Source organism: Patagioenas fasciata, chromosome 4 (genome assembly GCF_037038585.1).
Source record: "Patagioenas fasciata isolate bPatFas1 chromosome 4, bPatFas1.hap1, whole genome shotgun sequence".
NCBI classification, from domain to species: Eukaryota; Metazoa; Chordata; class Aves; order Columbiformes; family Columbidae; genus Patagioenas; species Patagioenas fasciata.
In genome coordinates, this window is record NC_092523.1 from 44,903,503 (window position 1) to 44,926,896 (window position 23,394).

General features: G+C 36.7%; 1 protein-coding gene across 3 annotated transcripts in view; it reads right to left on the reverse strand.

The window, feature by feature from the left end:
* RXFP1 (relaxin family peptide receptor 1) overlaps positions 1-23,161 on the reverse strand; it is a 44,865-nt gene extending 21,704 nt beyond the window's left edge. For all 3 annotated transcript variants that reach the window (XM_065837084.2, XM_071807752.1, XM_065837083.2), the window contains exons 1-2: positions 22,838-23,161; positions 7,745-7,900 (exon numbers count right to left, since the gene is read on the reverse strand). In XM_065837084.2, the coding sequence (XP_065693156.2) occupies positions 7,745-7,900; positions 22,838-22,886 (205 nt within the window). In that variant the 5' untranslated portion in view covers positions 22,887-23,161. The remainder of the gene's footprint in view (positions 1-7,744; positions 7,901-22,837) is intronic.
* Positions 23,162-23,394: the final 233 nt, after the last annotated feature.

The following is a 23,394-nucleotide window of genomic DNA, read 5'->3' on the forward strand; positions in this document are numbered from 1 at the left end:
GTGACAGATCCAAGAAAATATCAGCTTTATTTAATTTAATGTACATATTTTATTTAGGTTGGAACTTCTGAAAAGGATGTTATTTATACAACTTTCCCCTTCTCTTGGCCATGTTGTCATGGGTTATTATGCAGAGAAATGCTATCAGTTAAATGCATAAGCACTCTAAGGAGACACTGTGTCACCCTTTGATTTTCCCTTTGCTGTTGGTGGTCATAACCCGTAGACTTATTTCTTTCTGCCAGTAGTTCGAATATACTTTCTCTTGCTGCAAGAAACAACTTTAGGCTTTTCACAAAGACATATTTCAGTACAAGGAAAACCTGTGTCCTTCAGACAAGAAGCAATTCCTTTAAAGTGTTTAGAGACGAAGGAATATAATTGCTGTTTTCCATAGTGTTGGGGCATACTGATACAGTCTAATAACTTACAGTGAGACCAAAACCAAACTTAGATTTTATGAAGTGTAGTGTTACAGTGCCTGTAGCATTCAACTCTGGGAATAAATTCCACAGCCTCAATTCACATACCCAAGTGGGAAAAACTGAAGAACCTAAAACTGGATGCCTACCAGTCAAGGGAAAGGCGATTTACCTCACACCAAGCTGTGTGCCACTGCACATTGACTGCATCCTGTACCTGCTGATTCATTGAAATGTAGCTTGCCTACCTCTATGTGACAATGCAATCACAGAAAAACAGACAGGAATTAAATCAATTCAAATAAGGTTTACATTTTTCTGGATGAGCTAGATCACGTGCAAACACAAGTTTATTCTTGATTGTAAAACAACTTAATTAATGCAGTACAACTTTTAAGAAAACAGGCAGTCTCAAATTTCCAGAAGATGTCTTCTCGATAGTGGATCTTCATTCCTGTGAAGCACTTGCATAGGGGAATTTTCCAGTTTATATAACAATACTTTTAATCTTTATAGATTAATCCAGTTTTATCTGCTGTTTTTCTTGAAGCATTACAATTTTAAAAATAAATGTGGCAGAATAAATTAAAATGAGCTAATAGCATGAATAGCTCTTAGCCTCTGTAGCATAATAGCTAATAGCCTCTAGGACTTCAGCAAAGCTATTCCATTTGTTGATATTTGGGCATCCTGATTACTTCAGTGCTATATACTGTGGATGAATGGCAATGGCAGCAAAAATTAAATTTGGCCATATACAAAAAAATTTCCATGTAGAGATTGAAAATTTGATCCTTTGTCAAATATTTGCTACACATTAAGCATGCCACTGACTTCCAAGTGTTCTCTTTTCACATCATAAACAGAATTTACTGTCTAGGCCTCAAAATGGAGTGGTGTCTCATATATTTAAATCTCACACTTTAAGTATGATGGAAAAAATGCCATGCCAGGAAAAGATGAGACTAACTATAACATTATTCATTATTAGTATTAATTTGAAATAGAAGTTGTCAAGATCCTCTGCAATGTGGTCAGGCAAAAAAGGGAAATTCAGACCCTCTGAAATGTCTCATCCCTTATGAGTAATCTTGTAATATTAAAGCATACATCTTTTGTATAGTTGTTTTGAAACATCTCATAGAAATTTCGATTCTGCTATGGAAACCTGGAAGGTGATTTAATGAATCTACAGAACTGCAGTAATTCTCTGTAAGCTTATAGACCTTCAAAGAAACACATATGAAGACAGAACGACATCTATATAGATTAATATTACTTTCATCCTGTTGAATTTTATAGGTCCTTTTAAAAAAGAGACAGTATGGTATAATTTATTAAATAAGGCATGCCAGTCACTGGATGACTGCCTGTCACACAGTAACAGACGAGGCCTTTGCTTTTAGAGTTAAACAGGTGCAGGACTTCAAACAGCCGCTCCCTGCCCTGTTTTGCTAGAAACCTGTGTCTGTGATTTCCAGTCTATGAGCTAGACAGACCTTAACAAACATCTAAAAATGAACTTTGCAACTGGGGAGAAGAATGCTGCCTTTTGTTCAGAGACCTCTTAGGCCTGGGAACAACACAATAGTAAATATATTTAGCTAGTAAAGAACTCCTCCAGAGAGTCAGAAACATCTTAAATTAAATCTGCCAGCCTGTTCTTGCTTCACTGGACTGGAAAAATGTGGCTATGACACTGTGATTAAAAAACAAATGCAGACACACTACAACCATTGCTTAACTGCCAAAAAAAATTTTGCAGAACTATCAGCAAAATTGTCCAGAAGCCAAATTTCTAAACACTGAGGAAACTTGTGCTCTCAAAATAGCTCAGACTACTTTGTTCCATTAACTACTCTACATAATTAAAGACCCTGCTTGTGAAAAAAAAAAAAGAAGCACTCTAACATGGGTTCCTTCCATTCCCCTTTTATTATTGCTAGTATGTAGAGTGGTAGACAAATATGTAACAGTAGTTGTGGTTTTTTTTTCAATGCCCCATTCACAGTGAAACAATCCAGTCTACAGAGGTGCAACACGTTAGGCCCAATGTACATGATTTCAGTTTTGAAATTAATAAGAATTATGTTTTTTGCATTTTAAACAATTCTTACATCACCGTAATTTTATTCTAAATATGACTTATACATGTTATTTGCACATAACTATTTCCTCTAGAGATTTACTAGTAATAAATGAAGAACCTATTTCAACAACCAGTTTTGAAAAGAAGCATGAGAGCTATTCAGTAGTGTGAAATGGCAGTGACCCTAATTCTAAACAAATTATAAACTGTATCTACTCAATTCCCAATTAAGTTTAAGAAAAGAAGAATCAAGGCATTTACTCATGAGAGTTTTGTATACAGACTGCATGGGAAGATACTGTATCTCCCGTTTCTGCGACAATTTGCAGGAGGTCACAGCCTAGATTTCTTCATCTCATCTAGGGGAAAAAAAAACCCAAACCACTAAAAAAAAAATCACTGCTAGCACAATGCTCACAAACAGTGTTATCCAGTACTATTGAGGAAGGCTGCCATATGAGTCACTGTCCTGGTTTTGTTAAAAACAAGACAAGTTTCTCTTCTAGTGAATTTTTCTTTTAGCTAATTTCTTCTTAGTAACTGCACTTTTCTGAAGTTGGATACATGTTTTTCCAGACATAGCGATGGAATGCAAGGTCGCTGATAAGAATGCATGTCCTGTAAGCAAGGAGAACGAACTGAACAGGTGACTAAAACTAACCAACTAAGTATTCCATTCCATCCACGTCATAACACCATATAAAAGTGGGCGACCACGAGGGTCTCATGCTCTCTTTGACTAAGGTCGGCATCTGGAGAGGACCCTGTCTGCCGTTGCTGTGATCTGAGGCCTGGTGACAGATCCTGCATCCCTGAATCCAGTTCCAGTTTGCTGTGGCATCCAACCCAGGACTTGCGAGTGCCTGCCCTGTGGCTGTTGGAGCAGTGCAGAGCTGGGAAATTCAAGATTGGTTTTGTTTATTTTGCATTATTTTCTCTATTTTATTAGTAGTATTAGTAAAACATTTTTAACTTTTTCCAACTTCCAAGTCCTCTCTCTCTTTGCCTCTCTTTGCCCTCCTATTGCCTTTCCTTAGTGGGGAGTGGGGGGTGAGGGGGGGAAGATGGGAGGGGGTTGACAAAGCATCTGCCACAGTTTATTGTCGCCCTGCAATCAAATGGTGACAGTCACAAAGACTGGGGTTTTTTTTAAGCATCTGAGATTTTCATTAGTTTCTTAATTTTGGTAAACTATGATTCTTTGGTCACTGAAGACACCAGGAGCCTTTCCACTGATTTTAGTGGAGTTAGTCCAGGTCAGTTTTCACCAGCCTCAGCCTTGCTTTAAAAGACATGTTTGTGGTCGAAAACGCAGGTAGCATGACTGAAGATTTCACGTCACTATTATTGTTTGCATTTTAAATTAGAACAAAACATCATAAATCCAAGAGCTACATTAGGTTTTTGCCTGCATGTTTGAGTACTATCAAACCCTAATGGAAGTTAGGAATAACTTTAAAATCTGAAAGGAGGACTATTTATAAAGAAATCAGTGCACCTGTACTTTACGTTCAAGGGATTTTCAGAACTTGCAACTACAGGGTGCTGACCTACAGTGCCAAATGGGTCAGAGACAAAGCAGCATAGGGCTTAATCTTAGACTTCAAGACATATTGTAAAATATGTTTTCAAATTGGCCAGGTAGGATGTAAAGTCCAGAGTTCTCCCTGAGAGGAGAAAAGCTCACTACCTTTTGAGATCTGATTATGTTTCTATATTTCTCCATTTACAGCTTTGTATCAAACTAAATTCAAGAGCAGGTGGGTGGTTTTGGAACAAGAAACTTGAGGTACGATACCATGCAATTTACTGGGAGGCTTCTCCCCAAGAGCTGGCATCATACCAACATCACAGCTAATTTGCTGTTAGGATGAACAAATCATGCTGACTATCCAGCAGAACGGCTGGAATACTAGGGTCACTTGCACCAAAGATCTTAGAAGATCACCCAGGAAAAACAAATTTTCAGTCTCAGTCACATAAAATTTAGCTGCAGACCTTAGTTTTATGTTTATTATTTCAACATGGAAAGCATGATGGAAGTGAAGGAGGAAGCAGATTTGAAGAAGGCACCATGAAGCCAATCTTTATGTGCCTGGGTTGGATGTGAACAGTGATGGCAACATGTCTGAAAACATATCTCTCAGTGAGATTTTGTTTAGTTTGAAAAAAATACACAATCATGTTGCGCTGTTACCAGGCACGCAGTGCATTAACATGCCTAATACTGCAAATCATCTAAAAGATTACAACAATAAATATCACAATAGGAGTTAAGTGGGGAATGAGAGAACTTCACTCATTAAAAGAGACAGGGACAGAATTGCTACAAGATGGTTGGAGTGAGTAGTTTCAGTGTTTTCAGAGACTCCTATTGTATTAATCTCTTCTGCATTGATGCCTTTTTGTTTCAAGGACCTTAAAACACTTTTATAAAGCAACTTTCTTGGAAGATCTTTTATGCTTTTTGTGCTAGTTGCTTCTCTGCTTGTTTTGTTCACTGATGTTTCTTAAAAGTGCTAATTTCAGTAACTGCGGTTGCTGTTAATATTCAACACACTTAGAGGCTTGTATTGAACATGCCCTTCCTTCCTTCCTTCCTTCCTTCCTTCCTTCCTTCCTTCCTTCCTTCCTTCCTTCCTTCCTTCCTTCCTTCCTTCCTTCCTTCCTTCCTTCCTTCCTTCCTTCCTTCCTTCCTTCCTTCCTTCCTTCCTTCCTTCCTTCCTTCCTTCCTTCCTTCCTTCCTTCCTTCCTTCCTTCCTTCCTTCCTAAAAAAAAATAAAAAAAATTAGTAAACCAGCTGCTTTACCTAACTGTGTTTGAGACACAAACATTAATAAATAAATAAATACAATTCTGAATTCCTTTTGTGGTTGACACTGATTTTTTCCCTCCCCACACCTGTTGGGTTGAATGTTGTAGACTGGCCACCTCCAAGTTCAAATTTATGCAAGGTGAAAATGTGTGAGAATTTAAAAGTTGAAATAATTAGATTACCTTGTGGTTAAGATTAAAATTTCCAATGGTATTGCATGAAACAATTACTACACTGGAATAATATAACTTTGAATTGTTTTTCTGTAACCAGGAGCAATGACTTCAACTGAAAACTAGTTATAAATTTAAAAAAAATGGTTAGAAGGAACCAAATATGACTGCTGACATAAGGCAGGCATACTAAGTGGCCCTGGGAAACTGCAGCAGAAAAAATAGCCAGGTAGTTTGTCTTAGGAGATAATCGATGAGGCTTCTTTTATTGGATTTTAAGCAAGACGAATAGTCACAAAACGGACCTGTCCCCTGAAATGCCTCACACTGACTACCATGTAGGGACATTGCAGAAAATCTCACCAGGGCATTCATATTCTCAGGCAAGGAAGCAACTCTTCCTTTATTCAAACAATGAAGTTTGACTGCAATACCAGTATTTGAGAAAACATTACTGCTGAATGTGACCTTAATGCGTTACACACAGCATGCATTGCTGAATGAGAATATGAGAAAAACACTAACAAGATATGAGAAAAACACTAACAGTGTAGTTCTCCCAGTAAGTCAATACAACGACTCTTGATCTTTTGTAGTTTAGGCTTTCAGAAATTGAAGCCAGCTCATTCTTGAATCACTATACCCAGAAGAGGTTTTAATATCACAGCTGAATCGTCTTGCAGGCTATACTGTCTTGTACATCCCATCATGAAACTGTGTAAATTCCAATCACCATTTGATCAAGCTGCACATTTTCAGCAAGTCCTTGTACGTTAGACTTTCTAGTACTAGAAATGAAACATGGATAAAACAACTGTTTATGGTGCTTGCACTTAAGCATGAGAGAGGACCACTGTCAGAAATTTCTGCCACCAAAGGGCAAGATAATTACAGAAGAATAACATAACAAGAGGATTTTGATTACTGTCAATGGAAATTATGTTTATGGCACAAGCAAATGACATAAAACGGGGAAAAGCTGCAGGTCCGTTATATGGGATTCTAATTAAAAGTGACTTTCATACGAAGTAAGATGCTGAAAATTGATGGACATAAGAATAAGATACTGCAATATGTACAAAAATCAGCTTCACATCTATACAGCGAGAGCAACTATTTTCAAAACATAATTGACTTTGCTGAGAACAGTTTTGAAAAATGCCTTTACCATATTTTGTTTGAAATTTGTTCAGAAAATTTATTTTAGTCTACATAGCTTGAAAGTCTCACTGGAGGCAGCGTGTGAGGCAGGGCTCCATACCTCTGGCTGCCCTGCATGGCTACAGGCAAACTACTAAGAAACAGGAAGTCTAGTTTCCCCAGGTGCCATGGATCAGTAGCTCTGGAACTATCCAGGCTGTTAGTAAGCTGACAATACTAGTAAATAAAATGTGCAAACGTTGCTTTTCTCTCCCTGTGGTGATAGCTTTCAACCATATGGCTAAGCTCTCTTCTCACAAAATCCAGGGAGGCCTTTCCCAAAGTACCTCAGGTCTGTGCCACCCTCCGAGCTGTGCCCAGGCAGCATGAGAGACGCTGCTCAGCACAGGCTAAGCTGTGCCAGGGCCACGCTCACAAATCGGCAGCATGGACAAGTAAGAGCCAGTGCAGAGCCCATGCCCTCGCCCTACTCAGTTTGCAGCTGGACTAAAGCTTGTGAACCAAGTCAAGTTCACAGCTACCAGCTGGTGGGGCCACGAGTGCCAAGGATGACAGCAGCAGAGAGTGGAGCCTGATGGTGTGCATTTCCTCAGACTTCGACATTTCCAAACCATGAAGTCTAGTAGCAGTACAGCTCATACAGCACACTCATACAGTTATTTTTTTTTTCCTGAGTTAGGACATAAAAGATTTCTGAAAAATTTTCTAAATTACATTTCCCAAGCAGCTTTAAAACTCACATTAAGCTCAATAGAAACTCTGTTAGTTCATACGTCCACCTTTCCTCAGCACAGGTCTTTTCTAGATCATGTATGTCCACTTGTACACACCAAAATTACACAGGTGAATAAGTTCAAAACAGGGATAAATATGGGATAAATCGATACCATACACAAACAAAAATGTGGTCCTTCCTTCCTAGCAACTGGTTTGTTAGGTGGCTTTATTATCTAAATCAAATACCTGCTGTATCCTCTGCAAAACATTTAACTTTCCTATTCATAACGCTGTGCAGCTCTCAAATTAGTTTGAGCAGTGCATGGGTTTCAGGTGTTAGACACAAAGAAAGGTCTCAGCCACGTACCACAGTTGTCTTCATCGGCCTGATTCCCGCAGTCATCCTCACCATTACAGTGAAGCTGTTGGGGCAAACACTTAGTGATATTACCACATGGGAAGTAGCCCAAGGGGCACCTGATCCCAACTCCATAAACATGATCTTCCAAAGAGTCACAGATGACTAAATAGAAACAGAAAGAATATGCTTACTTTAAGATATGCTCTTGATGTTTAATAATCATTCAGATTATGCATTTATAAATAGTAATTTGCATTTGAACATGAACATCAAGTGATAAATACATATTAGTTCATTGGACATGCAATTATAATAGTATATTAGGTACCTGTTAACTTGGCACGAAACATTTGTATTGTCAGCTAACTAAAATTGGTTTTGATATAAATCAACTAAGCTGGAAATGCTAATCATACAAGACAAATGACTTAAGGCTGCTCTTTAAAAGGATTGCTTCATACTAGAAATTAATTTGCTACAGCAATGCACCAGATAAGCTATGCAGATATGGATTATATTAATTTGTCCTGAAATTTTAGACCCAGAGAGATAAGTCCTCTTTATACAAAGTCAGAATTACACATTTTTAAATGTATTCTAATTTAAAAGCAATTACTAGATATAAACGGATCAAGGTTCAAAGAACAAGGAAAGTAAGATCAAATCTATGATGTGGTTTTGCCGAAGAATGAGTAAGATAACATAAAGGTGCTGCTTCGAATCCTTTGGAAGAGTTGTCAGCCTGCTCCAAAAAAATGTGGATATATTGTTTGGAATCTATCAGTCTGAAGTTTATACACACAGATGCTTTTCTGCTAAACCCACGCTTTATAGGAAGTAATTTCACAGAATATGGGAACTTCATTCAAGCAGTGCTGAGGGAAAGTATAGAGAGATGCTGATAAGGGACAGCCAGTGCAGCTGGAGGGCTCAGCTTGTCCTTTGTTCCTCAGTTCTCTGCACTACGGTAGCTCCTGTCACCCATGTCTGCAGATGTACTGTCCCTCCGATGCACCTGAGGGACAAATTCTGCCACCATCACTTTTTCCAGAATAAGTGCAAATGATCTACTGCTTTTGTAATGAATTGCAGGGTCCCAACTCAGGTTTCTTGCCATGCAAGATCAGCTTCCCAGGAGCATACAATGGAGAGAGTTTTAAATTACTCTGGAATGCAATTTGTTCAGTCTCCAATATATCAGAAATGGAGGAAAGCACCATCAGCACAGAATGTTACCTAGTGCTCTTTGCGCTCCCAAAGCTTCAGTAAGCCTACCTAGTCAAGTACCATTCTGCAAGGGCCTGCTAATTTAATTTCTGAAGTGCTTTCCAAAAGGAATATTGCTTCCTCATTAGAGCTACATTTGACTTAGTGGATACTGTCACCAAAAAATTGAGATAAACTTTCCAATATAAATTACATTCTAAATTTTATTGCTGTCTTACAGTACTTGAAATACTCCATACAAACTTCATTAACTGTGACGTGATGCTTGTTCAGAGAGTAAATTGCCACTTCTGAAACATGTCACTATTTTTCTGGGCTATATTAATAAGACAAAATATATATCTTTTACACAACTTTCTCAGATTAATAAGGGATGTTATTACACAACAGACCTGCCACAATCTGAGTAACTACTGAAATACCTGGTAAAAAACAAGAATACAGAAAAATTAAACAAAAATGAAAAAATCCCCACCAACCCCTTACATTTCGTCAAGCGTTTTACCCTACACAGTGGAGACATATTCAGACTGAGCTGAACTTTGTGCTTAATGGATCTGATCTAAAAGCAGTTTACATTTCAAATGATAGTGTTTATCTTCTCACAGTACCATTAAATTAGTATTGATACCATTTTCCAAAAATATTATAAATTAGTCAAATAGTATTAGTCCCTGGACTAATTAATGAACCTACTGTCACAGTTTAGAAATCATTCTTTGTGAGAGAGTAAATATTCGCTCACTGTGTTTAATGTTTTGAATTCTCTGTAAATTTATAGCCTTGATGATATCTATTCTGAGTCTCTGCTTTACTCATTTTGTGCTATGTCGAATTACTGTGGCATGCAAATATCTGCCTGGGAAACAAGATACTAATAACAAGGCATCAACACTTCAGGACTTCATCCTAACAGAATCACTGAAAACACTGGCCTTTGTCCATTGACTTGTTAAAATCACTTTGTTTATGCAAAAAATGACAGAAGTTTGGACCCTGCAGATTTCAGGAGATTTATGAATGGAAAACCCCCTAGCCCTTTGAGGAAATATTTGGCAAAGCTGACAAAGGTAGACAGGAGATAAGTAAAATTCACTGTAAAATGCTAGATAATATTCAACTAATTAGCTTTTGGATCAAGGAAATTCAAATGATATCTTTTATGTGAGGAAAACAGATAAAAATATCACCGCAACAACAGTAAGAAAAAAATACGCTTCTTTTTTTTGCAAATAGAAACTTTACTGACACTGGACTTTATTTTGCCAAGATAATGACCTATCATGCTATCTTTATAATGTAGGTGTTGACTGACTGACATATAATGAAAGGTGTTGACTATTCTACCTGCTATTTATTTTCTGCTATAAAAAACCTGAACCGCTCTTTCAGTATCTTGTTTCATTGTTAATTTTTTTTAGCAGCTGATACAGTATCTCTAAAAAATATTGATGAATGATGATTTCATCATGCCAAATCATTGGCTGTTTCATGTTTGTGTTAAATCAAGAAGAAGAAAAATGTTATATTGTACTCCCTTTATCTACAGGTTATGTTTCTGTTCCTATGTGTATCAAGCTTCAAAGATACCTCTGTTGTGTTATAGGTTCTCATTCGCAGCTCATCCAGGACAGAACACCTCAGCTTTCATTCTTACTGCCAAACTAGCATTGTAAAAAGAAGAGATCCCCTATAACACAGAAGTATCACTAGCAAACCATATAAATAATCAACTTGACCTCTAATATGGCTTGATTAATGTAAATTATTTCTGCTTTACAACAAGTAAGTTTTGCCCCAATGTTGTTATCTTACATAGTCAACAGAAAAAAAATAAAATGTCCTTCAGAGATATGGCAAATGTAGATTGATAGATAAAAGAAGACTAAAAAAAAATTAAACTGTGTATAAAGAATTTAGCTACAAAGGTAGAAACTAGAGAATAGGTGGAACTCTTGATAGATTTGTTTAGGTCTCAGTTGTGAAGATGAAAAGTATAAATCCATGACAGACTTGATTATGTCAGAAGGTTTGCTTTTACAGATTCTCCAAGTAAAAAAACCTCTGCTTTGTACACCTTATACAGAAATTTATCTCCCACCTTCTGATGACAGAGAGAATTTAATACATTTCAGCTTTACTGTACCCACATTTTTTTTTTCTCATAATGATCAGAAGTATTCAAGTATTCAAGTATTTTCAAGCTTTCTGGAACAAATAAAACAGAAATAGGTGAACCAGTATCAGTACAAATGGCAAAAAACACAAACATCTTTCTGACAAGGTATTTGCTCTCTCAATAAAGAGTAATGTTCTACCCAGTAGCTCAGATTCATGATTCTGGAAATTAAATGTTTCTGACTATCATGTATTTAGGGTCCTCCTCTGCCCCCCAGTTCTTCTCAAGCTTCCAAAAAGAGAATCAGGAATTTATGTCATAAACCTTTCAAACTTGTCCAGACCTGCTGCTTTGAGGCATCTATTGTTAAGACAGACATCTGTGATCTTTCCTCTAGCTTGAAGAAAGTGGATAACTCTTTTACTACTACTTTTTATTGTATAAGGCTAATTTACCACTGCTTTCCTCTTTTTAAAGAAATAAGCAAGAGTTGGGTTGTCATCTAGTATAAAATGGTAAGGCTCTTAACTCTGCTGCATTAATGCAGAATCACTAGGGAAAGAACATGGCAGCCCCTCTTTAAGGTCTCATAAAATGAAATCAGAAGAGGGAACACATTTGGGAAAGCCAAGAAGAAGATATTTGCAGGAGAACATGGTTTTTCTTCAAACTAAATTGATTCATGAAACTCACACTTTTTGTGAATTCTTTGAAAAATGACACAAAGTTTTGAAAAGAGAGATTGGGTCACAAACACTGTTTGAGAAACCAAATAAGGGACATGTGCACTAGAAGAATACAAACCTAACGCAGTTACTTGTAGCTTCTGTAAAACAAGTGAATATGATTCTGTAATGGGAAAAATACTGCGTTGATTAGACTGAGTCATACACATTAAACTAATCAAAGCAGTATTATTCATTGCTTGGTACTTGCTAGTCACATGGTCTCAACTTATAGGTTCAAATAAGGGTATATCATAGTATCAGGAAAATATTTTTGTATTCTCAAAAATTTGAATCACATGAAGACCCACTGCAAGGAGTCCAAAATGACTCTCAGATTCCATTGGCCAAATAAGGTAACATGTTTTTCTTCACTTTGAGTAAGTTATCAGTTTAAAAGTATTTGGGATGAGGAAATACAACTATTTTTAAAAAGGAGTCCTTAAATGACAAGAACTGAGGAATTCTCATAGTACTGAAGAATCCATCCTGTACTTACTATGATGGAAAGTTATTCTACCTACAAACCCCCAAGTTTTTCAAATAGACCAACACAAAGTTATTTAATGGTGGGACTTTTCCTACCCTCCCATAACTAATTTTAGTTGCTGTACTTCTAGACACAGGGTGAAATGGGCCTGAGCAAGAGGACTGAAAATTTTCATTTGGAATGCTTGCTTTGAAAGGGTATGTTTTCTTCAACTAAAATAGAAAGAGGCAACAAAGAACACATTAAAGTTGAAATTGATTTTGCCCATCATTTTTTTTGCTAACCGAAATACTTCAAGATGACAGTGGATTAAAAAATCCCTTTTCTGCTGAAAGTTATTTGAAAGGCATGTGAACAGACTTTGAAAAACAGATAGCATAACATAGAGGAGGAGACATCATAGGCTTGTAACCTTTATTTTCAAAAGATAAATAATCATAAAAAGAGTATAAGACAAGTTCATAACTATGAATTCCTTTGAGCTAAAAGATGGTTAATTAATGATTGATGAAGAATAGTATTGACAAGTGGTTGGTCAACTCTGATCAGAACCATTTGAATCACCAAACGGTAGAGAAAAGAAAAATCTTACAAAGATCTTGGTTTTTTTTAAAAAAAATTACTTATCTCAATTTTTCCTTTACAAAAATACGCAGCAGTGAACAATATTTAGTTCAGTCTTGCATTAATTTTTCTGATTTTGTTCTGGATTATTCAACTTCGTACTAAAAAGGGAAATTTTTAGCAACTTATTATAAACTAGGATGAGGTTAGTCTAGTGCATTTCAGGATAGAAATATGAAGTTAAGTTTTGTATACATAACTTATTACAGTTTTGTCAGCCAGAATGTTGTTGTTTTTTTTTTTTTCCCCCAGCATGTAATTCTATAAAGACTCTTCTAAATCTGAAACTTCTTTTAGGAAATGCTTTCTAGTGATTTCTGTGAATATGTAATGGGAATTCCATACTATTAAAACAATTTTTATTAGCATTTAAAAACTGTCCATAAATAACATATTGAAAGTAGATTTCATACAAGAATTAAAAATAAACCGACCAGTTTATGCACTTGAACTTTAATGCTGTTAATGTACACATTTGGAATAACTCCTTGGGCAAAAGTTGTAGACCTTAATAGACCTTGCTTTAGTGGTGACAGCTACTTTATCGTTCATTAATCCTTGAAGCAAAGCATCAGTGGCTTAAAAGAATTAAACATCTGAACAGGATCCCCACAGGAATATAATTAAACTGTTGTCACTACAACTGCTTTTTCTGTAACTTGCTCCTCTTCTTATTCACTAATTGTTCAGCTCTGATGTATATAGCATTTTCTAAATATCTGTATAGCACAGGAATCATGTTTGTAATGTTACATTTTATTAGGTGCAAGTGACACAATGCTGTTTATTTAGAACGCCAAAAGGTTGCAACAGCTTTATTTCTAAAACACTAGCAATTTTTAATATTTTGGCTGTTGCTCTTGCAATCAAAATTACATTTTCAGTTTTATTGCATTACATTTATCTTTAGTAGACCATATTAAATGTCATTCTAGGAATACGTAGTACTTTAGCCACACACATAAGTTTATGGCTGACTGTATAAAACGTTTTGTTTCATTAAACACAATATAGCGCAAAGGATTTCAGCAGAAAAGATATGTCTATTATGATTGCCAGTCTGGTAGTTATTTTGGATTTTGATTTCATATAGTACCATTATGTCTTGCTGTGTGTTTCACATTGCTTCAATTTCAGAAGCATTTTCCTAAGGAGATAATTTGTAGTATCTTTTGGAAAATACAGACTCCAATCTCATAACAACATTACTAAAGTTAGTTATCGGTTTTGCCACAGATAATTCAGTCTAATTAATCTAGCTATAGTGCAGGAAGATCCTTTTTGTATAACTGCCAGATAAATCTGCTCCAGGGCCAAAAACTGCCAGTAGAGCAATTCAGACTGGTCACGTGGCACCTTGCCAGAGGATTTGGCTCATACCTTTTATTAATTTGTCTTTTTGTTCTGCTTACATAGAACTTAGAATAGAAAGGTTCTGTTGTACAGAAAGAGCTGAAAGAGATAATATTATTTGGAAAAGCTCTAATATGAAGTATAAAGAATTTTATTCAGAGGATGAGGCTTTAGCACTATTTCTAACAAAGACACAAATTAATGAGCAGAGCCAAACCTTTCTGTCAGTCCCCTTTTCATTCTCTCCCCAAATACCGAGAATTTAAATGATGCCTGACGGTTTTCTGTTTAGAAATAAATTCTTAGTATTCTGACATAATTTCCAATAGAAAATACATTAAAGTACGTTTTCCTTTGCCTGAATGTTGTTTTGCTTTGATGTAGCTCCTTTAATTTCACTGATTTCCTTCTAACACTGGTGCATTATCAAGTCTGAAACTGGACTCATGAAGCACTAGGGTTTTATTTGGGTGGCCTTAGATACAGAACAAAAATGAAGGCACAAATGTAAATGTATTAAATACATTGTACTAGTCAGCACCATCCCACCTGAAAGACCCAGAAAAGGCAACGGCTGCCACCAAAATAAAGGAAAACTCCTCTCCCAGCAGCTGATTTTTTTCTTCCCAGCCAGGGGGGAGTGCATTTGGGCGGGCTATTCAAGCTCCAAAGATCAAAGAAGTCTGTTTCAAATAATATTCTTTCCCTCCTTTGAAACACTGCATTTGTAAGAGTTAATGATTTAAAGACATGCATGAAAGAAAAAAAAAAAAAATCTCTAAGCTTTACACCAGGCATGGCAATGTTGATGTTTTGATGTAATCCTAGGGAAAAAAAGTTTATTATTTAGCAGTATTTCCCGTTTATCTTACGTTTTTCTGTTATCTCGTAACATACTTAGTAGTAAGCTAATTACATTTTTTTTTTTTCTTTTAATCTGATATTTTAAAATGTACTTTAGCCAATCGGATCAAGAACAGCTGGTTATCAATAAATTAGTGTCCCTCAAGTAATAATCATTCACCTCATCTAGGTAACCAGCACTTTGAATTTAAATACATAATGATAGTAATTAGAGATTACTGTAAAGAAGTTCACTTCTTTAAGCTTCCATAAAGAAGTCTTATAAGCTTCCATAAAGTCAAAAAAGGGAAAGCTGTCTTCCCTTTTTTTTTTTTAATTATTTTTTTTCCCCCAACTAAAAACTGCAGGACTTAGCTGTGACTTCTTTCACACCATCTTTTATATGCTGTTGTGATAAGGAAAACAAACAAACAAACAACAACAACAAAAACACCTGGTAGAATGAATATTTTGCAGCACTGATGATAGCAAAATAGATTTGATGAACAACCTGGCCACAGGCTGAGGAAGAGAACCTGATGGAGGGCAGTGGGAGGTTTTATTTTCTCTTCCTCCGTCTTCTTTTGCTCTTTGGTCTCTTATTCTGCTACAGGGTCACTTAGACTAAGCAAACTGCACATCAGCCACAATTTCAGAAGCTACAATATTTTTCACCTTCTCCCAACTAACACAATCTTAAAGAAATCTTCATAAAATACTCTCAGGTAAGCTTTTTCTATCTCAGACACCAGAGAGAGAAATGGAATAAAAGCATTTTGGGAGCCTTACACAAAGTATTTGGAATGTGTGGCATATTTTTTTTTAAATTTTGTTTTAATTCATTGTGCCTTTATTAAAGGCTAGAAGGATTCTAATGATAGTTCTTACAATGGAACTAAGCCAGCATAACTTTAAATGAAACTCTGAAGCATACTTAAGATTAATTTTGTAACAATAAAAATGTTATTTCTTGGTGAGCCTGAGACAAGATTATCTGATAAATTTTATTTATTCACATACCTTTTTTACTAAGAACCATTTATAACTATTAGGAATTTAAATTTAATATAGAACCTCAAGTTCAGATTTGGGAGGTTGCTGTACCCTATAAATCTATGAGATTCCACCCTCCTGAAGCATTATAAAAATGAAATCCTTTATTGTTCTGTTCTGAAGTAAAATAATTTGAAAGTATTTTAGAGAGCTCATGGGACTATTATGTGAAAAACCAATTTGCAGACATTGTGCTTAAATAAATGCATTATTATTGGATTCTGACTCGTGAATATTTGGTTCAATTTAAAAACCACAAGTTTTCCAATCTCTACTATATTTTACTATGAGTAAACTTAACTTACCAGTAAAAATTGTGACACTCCAGCTAAAGTGCCACAAAACAGAAATTATCTCAAGCTAATAGGATTTCTGACTTTAAGTGAATAATGTTAGCTGATCTTGAGCCATGACTGGAGACATCTGGCTTATTTCTTCTTTTGCAGATTATATAGAAATGTGCCTAGCAATTAAGATTTATAGATTTTAATATTCTAACTTTCAGATTTTTATAGAATTATTAATGTACAGAAAGAAATTGTGCATTAGCAGGACATAGGAGTAACTTATCCAGATATTAACTTTTCCCAATCAAATCAGAAAAGATAGTAAGAAACTACATTCAGAAGTTCATCTCCATTTTAGATGCAGTTTGGCTAAAAAATACATTTGCATGGATTACTGATGGATTTTGCCTCCACATAGTCTATAGCTCCTCCTTCTCTTCCTTTTGACCCCACTCCAGCTACTTCCACCCATAATGATGCCCATTCCGGCCACCAAGTTTTCCTTGTTAACACAAATGAAAGGATGCTCTGAAACATGGCTTAAATTGGAGCAGTGCTGTCACGATTCATCTCCAGCATGGTACATGAGGCAGGACACGGGGCTGGGAGGAGGAAGGGTTTGCTCCAGCAGTGATCAAATTGAGAAGAGAGAGTAATGGTACACAGCTACGTGCTACTGGACATCACAATCCGGCTCCAATTTTATCTATCTATCTATCTATCTATCTATCTATCTATCTATCTATCTATCTATCCATCCATCTATTTATTTTTGTAATTTACAAGATCATATCCCAGTACTTAACACTAATGTTGACATAACTGATTAGCAAAATTAAATCCTTCATAACTTGGTATTATTTTAAAATATCTGTTAAATTCTCCAGAACTGTGTTATTAGCAGCATACACTCAAATTCTGCCACTTACCTTTAAATTTCATACATTTCTCCAAATGTACCTCCATATAACACTAGGCACATTCTACCTACACTTTGATTAGTCTTCTAATGGATTGCTGACATGCTGCTGCTTAGTCTACGGTCTAGCCACTTATATATTACAATATTAAATTCAGTCACATGGCTACAATAATTAGACATCCCATATTTAAGTCCTCACAGGCTGCTTAGATTACAGTTTAGAATATGGCATGAGGAGCTGAGATGTTAACATATGTATGGCAAGTGTTTCTGCTAATTTTAGGTTCCTATTTTCAGAGTCAGCTTCAGAGATTTAAGCACAACTTTTACAGATTTCAGTGGCAGCTGTGAAACGAACACTGCCACATCAGGATTATCAAGCCAAAACACTAGAAAACCTGCCATATAATTATTGTCTATTTATGAAGCATTTAGAGCATCACTTTTGGGACAAGAAAGAGCAATAGAAATCAGTTTTCTGCAGTTTTCTGCAGAGTTCCGTCGCCTTCATCCCATGGCCATCATTTTGTAATCCCCAACCTCATTCACATTTTACCTTCTACAGCAAATGGATAAGGGGTTACACAGGCAGTACAGTTCACTATATGATTCTGATTCATTCTTCAAATGTAGTACATGAAAAACAAGTTCTTGTGAGCTATAGCATGAAGAAAATATGGTATTGTGCACTTAGGACAAATTAAGATTGTAACCTTTGTCTTGATTCCTAAGCACTGAGCTTGCAAAATTAATAATGTGCTTTGATATAGGCAGCATCCTAGAATGTTAAAAGAGGAAGTCACTTCTCCTCTGACATAACATGATACCCTGTGGCATCATGAGTTCAAAACCTTTAATTCTTCAGACATGTTTGAGAGAGTGGGGTGATCCAACAGCATTAACTACCAGATTCTGAGCAGAGGTGTCACACAGCAGGAGGAGACATTCTGCAAGGAGGCAGTAAGCACCAGGACAACCTTGTGCTTCCCTCTGGCTATGTAGCAGGGTGCTCACCCCACCAAGCAGAAGTCCTTTTTCTGCTCAGTCTTGCCTTTTCCTCTCCCTGGTTGCTTACCTCACTGTCAGCCTTTCTTGCCTAACCAATGCCTGCCTCCCATCCTGTCATCTCCTCCTGTCTGTATAGGGTTCTAGTTCTCATCTCAGGATCCCAGGACTTTATTCTTCAGACAATTCCCTCTCTCAGACCTCCTTGTCCTTCTCATTTAATTAACTCACTGTTCCGTCCTGGCTCCCTCACACACATCCCTGTCATCAGTCTCTGCCCTCCCAGACTAACAGCCTTTCTGATCTCCATTTTCCCTAAGTAGTGTCAGCCTTTTCCCTCACCTCTCGACTCCCTTGTTCCACCATCCTTTCCCTTTAGCCCCTGCTTTCAGTCTCCTCACTCAGTCCCTTCACAATACATTTTCACCTTCTCTCTTTTTTAGACACAACCACAATGACTTCCTGATCTTCTTGGCTTCTTAGAACTCCCTGCCTTGAACTTCTCATTTCAAAGTCTGATTTGATGGCTTCAAAGTATAGGACATGTGGCACTGCCAGGAAACATTCACTGAGGTTACAGTTCCTCTGATCAGCGTCACACAGGTCTCTAGCATCCAGGAGCATCCATTAGAGAAGGTCAATTTTTACACTACTGAAACTAGTGCTTGAATCGCCTCATTACCTCTAGTGGGAAGGCCAGTCAGACAACTATCTCTCAGACACAGTAATTTTGTAGTGGAATACTGTAGAAGCCCTTATTCATTTAAGAAAACCCATTGTTTAACACAAGATTCCCAGAATCATTCAACATAGGCAAAGTACCAATTCCTCACTTCCTGAAAAATTAAAATGATTTAGGTAAAGCTTTGCTTGTCTTCTCACTTAAGGTGAAAAAAAAGCACCCCATTGCACATAAAATTTTAGAGCAAATGGTCCAAGTTTGGTAGACAGTCAAGACAGGTTTGCAAGTTGGGTAACCCCTAGTGCTGTTAATGGAGAGGTGCAAGCAGCCTTCCCCATGTAGCAGTTGCAGTCAAACCAGCCTGTGCAGATGACAAATGATCTAATTTTCAGAGTTTAGTTTCAGTTTATCACTTAGTCTTTTCACTACCCTCTAACTGATATCAGAGGAAATTTTCCTCAGGAAATAATCCTCATCCCTGATTTTCTGTACATACAGGATTTTTTGTTGTACACAGAGATACAGAAGATGCACATTATTCTTTTAGCCACAGGGAAGCTGGTCAAATTAATGTCCAAGTTAAATGAAAGCAAAGAGAAATTATCACACAATGATTATTTGAGCTTCTGTGATTTCACTGAAGTAATTTCCCTTTCTTATTTACAAATCTGGAAGGGATCTTAAAATTTGTTACAAACTATGTAAACAAGAACACAACCCTACACAATCATAAACTGGCACTTCTCCAAACAATTTGGGCTGGTCTCTTCCCCACATTTGACAGAAAGCATTTGGTGTAAGAGATCTTGGCCTTGAAAACAGCTGTCAAGTACATGCAGCACCAGAAGGTCTAACAAGTTTCAGACTGTTTTAAAAAAGTTTTCAGTGGCATTCTGAAGCAAGGAAAGAAGAGAAGCAAAAAATAAAAAAAAAAGGGAAAGGCTAGAAAGGGAAAGGAAGTTGAACTGTAGGCACAAAGAGAAATAGGATTGGAAAACTTCAGATTGGGGCACAGATAATGCAGGGCTAAAATAGTAACAGTCATAATTGTTTTCCATGAAGAGCCTGCCAAATCCCATTGGAATTCACTTTGAATAGTTTTAGATATTAACGTTTTTCTGTTTTTCTTAGTGATTGATAAGTTAATTGTTTGAGAGTTTGTCAGCCAAAGTCCAGGACGATGAAATGATTTTTATCCCTAGAAAGCTAATCAAAGTGACTCCAAAGATGCAAATGTGCACTATGGTTGTTGCAGCAATTACAGCTGATCATTTTACTAAGAGACAAGCTGTGACAGCAGCCAGTGCAGTGCCAGCCACATGCCCAAGCAACCTGTCAGCTTTGTGAGGGGGGCGAGACACCCAGGCAGAGGTTTATCTTGGTTACTTATTCGATGGTGCCAGTTCCACAACTGGAGTCTAAAATTTACTTTTCTCCATGTCACAATTGATGCTGTTGCCCAGGGAAAAAACATGGTACAGATGCTGCTTTGTTTTCAAATAAACCCTCTACCTGGTATAGTATACTCCACATGGGAAAGTAGTCAGGCAGTTGCCAAGAGCTGCTGGTGCATAAAAAGTTTCATTATTTGGGTTGGTTTGATTGTTTGGATTTCAGAAGTAAAGGTTTTCACATAAAATGATTTAATGAATAATCTGAAGGAAGAGAGTAAAATGAAAGAGCTATTGAGGTATTTGTGTGCAACTTTAGCCATTGAATGGAAAATGAAACAGATGTATATTGAATTGATATGGATGGGTCAGGCAAGAGTAGTTTTTGTACGATAGATACTTCTCATTTTACTTTTTAAAAGAATTAGGAGCATTGTGAGTTGTAAAATAAAAAAAACCCCAACAAACAAACAAACCCCAAACACTCCCCCACCCCAATAAAACTCTACAGCTGAACTTCTAGCAGTCCAGAAACAACAAATCCAAATTCTAAGCATGATTATACTTCAGGAGTGTTTGTTTTAATATCAGTTAGCCTGAAGACTTGAGCAAATCTTCAATCTATTGCACAGATGAAACCAGCCAACTTGTAGATATGGTTACAATTCAGATTGACGGCTAAAACTCTGAAAGGCAGTGAAGCTATGAACTGTGCAATGAGTGAGGTTAGTGGCACTAAACAGGAATTAATTTTGGTGCAAAAGAGAGCACTAAGAGGTGACAGAGTCTCCAGGCACGCACGTGCTTTAGCCTATGCCTGCACTGCTTCTCTCTTCAACAAATCTAGATGAGCCATGTGGTTTTCTTATAAGTGTTATAATACACTATAAATGATGAGCCAATAAACACCTAAAAGGTAATGGCCATCATAACTATAATACTAGAAGACCTGTAGTCATTCACAGTCCTCATCTGCTATCCTATTTTGCAAAATGCTTGAATATATTTTGATAGGCTTTATAAATTTCACAGCTGAGATGAATTTAACCCAGCAGAAAATATACCAACGATGATTTGCACATTTTGTATGAATGTCTAAACATGTTACTGTTTTGTTATTGAAAACAGTAATGTGAAAGGCTTAATTTGTTGAAATCCTTTAGTTTTTATTCTGCAAACCTCGAAGCACTACATTTAAATATTGGATTATCGCTCATGGATAATATGAAGCCAGACTTTACTCACAGGCTTGATAAAATCTCATTATCATAGCCTGCTCAATTCCAAATACATTAATATAACTGTTTTTTCATGCTTACAGCTCACATACTACGTATTCCTCTGAAACATAATAGAACTGCTTAGAGTTTATCCACAGATTTAACTAAGCTTTGCAACTGTGAAAATAGCTATAAGTGGAGCTCTGTTTCCCAGACTCCTAATGTAGGCAACATTCCATACAAATCTTATGTTAAGCAGCGTAATATGGCCATGTAAATCCCAAAAGGTTTAATTTAAAAGCAGGAGAGATAGCAAGCTATTGTTCAACATAGAAGAAGGTGGCAGAATTCAACCTTATTTTCCTATTAGTTTAACAAAATGCTTGATATTGCAAAGGATAGCTATTTCATCTACAAAATTAATAAAATATTTTAATATTGACGTTGTCAAACAAAAAGCAACTTTTAATATAAAAATTAAAACTAAAGAAAATTATAATAATAATGAAATCCAACATCTAGATCAGTATCAGCAACTTCACATGGACAGCACATACGAACAGGGTGCTTGGATGAAATGAAGAAAATATTATTGAAGTAAACAGAAGGTCAGGTGTAACTCCCACCACACTGAAGTGATTTTTATCTGAAGAAAAACATAAATTTAATTCAGTCTCCATCTTGCATGCTATACTGCCTGCCATGCTGAATCAGAGTAAAAATTCTTGCTACCTGAACACAAATCTACTTTTCAAGAGCTACCAATTCTAGTAAAACTTGCACAGTACCACTACAAGCTACTGAACTGAGTCTAAAATGTGGATTTCATGGCATCTGAAATGAGTCAGTTCTATGTGTGTGTTTATTAAATATTTACAGCAAGTATTTCTGCAATGTTTAAACTGTTTCTTTTTATTTCAGTTCATCACTATTAACTCTCAAAGCATTAAGTACAAAAATATCTGATCCTTACATGTAGCTAGTAACCTTGAGAGATTGCATTGCACTTCGATTCCAAACAATATTTTCCACGAAGAACTGTAAAATAGAACTGAGATGTCATAGCTTAAAAAAATAAAAAAATCACTACTGAAGTTTATTAGCTATCTGATTTGCAATGTATAAAACAAAACAAAACAAAAAGTCAGATACACTTACCTTTGGTACCAATAAGCAAGAACATGTAGAAGCAGCAGTCAGATGTCATAGCTGTCCTTCAGCAATTCAATGAATAAAGTCAATGAACGTTGCCCCTCAAACTGCACACCAGCCAGCAAGCTGCTCCTGCGGTCTGAGAGCTTCTGAGAGCCTTCAGCAGCGTGTGAAGCAAGCTGCCTTCTCTCCACTGCCTTCCTCCCCTGCTCTCCTTTGCTCTCCCTCTCCCCCCCCTCTCTGGCACACAGAGAGGAAAGTTTCTGGGAGCACACAATTCCTTGGGCTCTCCCTCACAGGATGGGGTCTGCTCTGCAGCAGGAGACGGCTGGACTGTGCGCATGGACACAGGTCTGCCCCAAGCAAAGCTGCTGCTCCTGCTGCAGCAAACACAGCCAGGTCCAGAGATTTGTCATCAATAGTGCAATTTTTTTTTTCCCTCTATTTTTTTTTTTTCTTCTGAAGTCACAATACTGCAACGGGCCTGAAAAGTACAGTTTTATTTAGGCAAAGCTGTTTGAAACTAAACATTTGGTGTAGTTTAGATTAAAACTGGTAGTTTC